Raw genomic sequence first — 1,041 nt, 5'->3', positions numbered from 1 at the left:
GAGAGCAGATGTTCTCCTGGAGCTTCTTGGAGGGCTCCACCAGCTTGTGTTTCTTTAATGGAGCCACATCATAATGAGGCTGAAGGTGTTTCTCACAGTAAGAAACCAAACACATCAAACAAGATTTCACAGCTTTTAACTTCATCTCAATGCAGAAATCACAGGCCACATCTTCAGGTCCAGCATAGCAGTGATCAGCAGGAGCAGCTTGGAGTCCAGTCTTCTTCAGCTGCTCCACTAAATCTGCTAACATGGTGTTTTTCACCAGGACAGGTCTCGGTGTGAAAGTCTGTCTGCACTGAGGGCAGCTGTAGATTTTCTTCTCCTCCTCTCCATCCCAAAAGCCATTAATACACTTCATGCAGTAGTTGTGTCCACAGGGAATAGTCACCGGATCCTTCAGAAGATCCAAACAAATTGAACAAGAGAAAGTTTCTTGGTCCAGCTGAACTCCTTTCTGCGCCATTTCTCCTCTCAGTATCAGTGACTGTGTGAGTTTCACTTCCTCATAACTGAAATTAGTCTGAGCTCTGATCTAAACAACCAGAATTTCTTTTACAGTGATTCATTCCTCTCACGTCTTCTGCGTCACTGCACGTTGGTTACACCCATGTTCAAAGTGCAGACCTGAAGGGGAGGGAAGAAGGAAATATATGACAGTAGGTGCTGAGTCAGAGAGCAGGAAGAGGAGGGAGGGTCATCAGGCTATGATTAATTCTAGGGAGGAGGAAAAATGTGGGATTAGTACTTCTTATAACAGAGCTCGTTTCTCATTTTTAACTTTTTCAAGTGTGTTTTAAAACCTCTTTTAAATAATCTAAGTCTGCTAAATTAATTCATCTTTTTATTAATTTCAGTGATTCAAATACTGCATATAAAGAGATAAAATACTGAATAACTGAGCTGAGAGAAAATACAGATCACATATTTTTTATATTTTTAGTTACAAAAGAGAAAATTCTAATTGCTCCTAAAAGAAAACTGAACAACAATAACAGAGATTTATAAAGTCTTTTCCTTTGTCCCCTGTTTGTTGTTCAA

The 1,041-nt window shown here is 39.9% G+C and overlaps 1 protein-coding gene across 1 annotated transcript in view; it reads right to left on the bottom strand.

Moving 5' to 3' along the window:
* The window catches only part of LOC106456024 (tripartite motif-containing protein 16-like), a 1,692-nt gene extending 1,169 nt beyond the window's left edge, over positions 1-523 (bottom strand). Inside the window, exon 1 of the mRNA XM_013908079.1 lies at positions 7-523. Coding sequence (XP_013763533.1) covers positions 7-466 — 460 coding nt within the window. The 5' untranslated portion in view covers positions 467-523. The remainder of the gene's footprint in view (positions 1-6) is intronic.
* Positions 524-1,041: the final 518 nt, after the last annotated feature.

This window comes from Pundamilia nyererei, unplaced genomic scaffold, assembly GCF_000239375.1.
Source record: "Pundamilia nyererei isolate P.nyererei 1_Seehausen unplaced genomic scaffold, PunNye1.0 scaffold01077, whole genome shotgun sequence".
Lineage (NCBI taxonomy): Eukaryota > Metazoa > Chordata > Actinopteri > Cichliformes > Cichlidae > Pundamilia > Pundamilia nyererei.
This window is presented reverse-complemented; position numbering and strand designations above follow the sequence as displayed.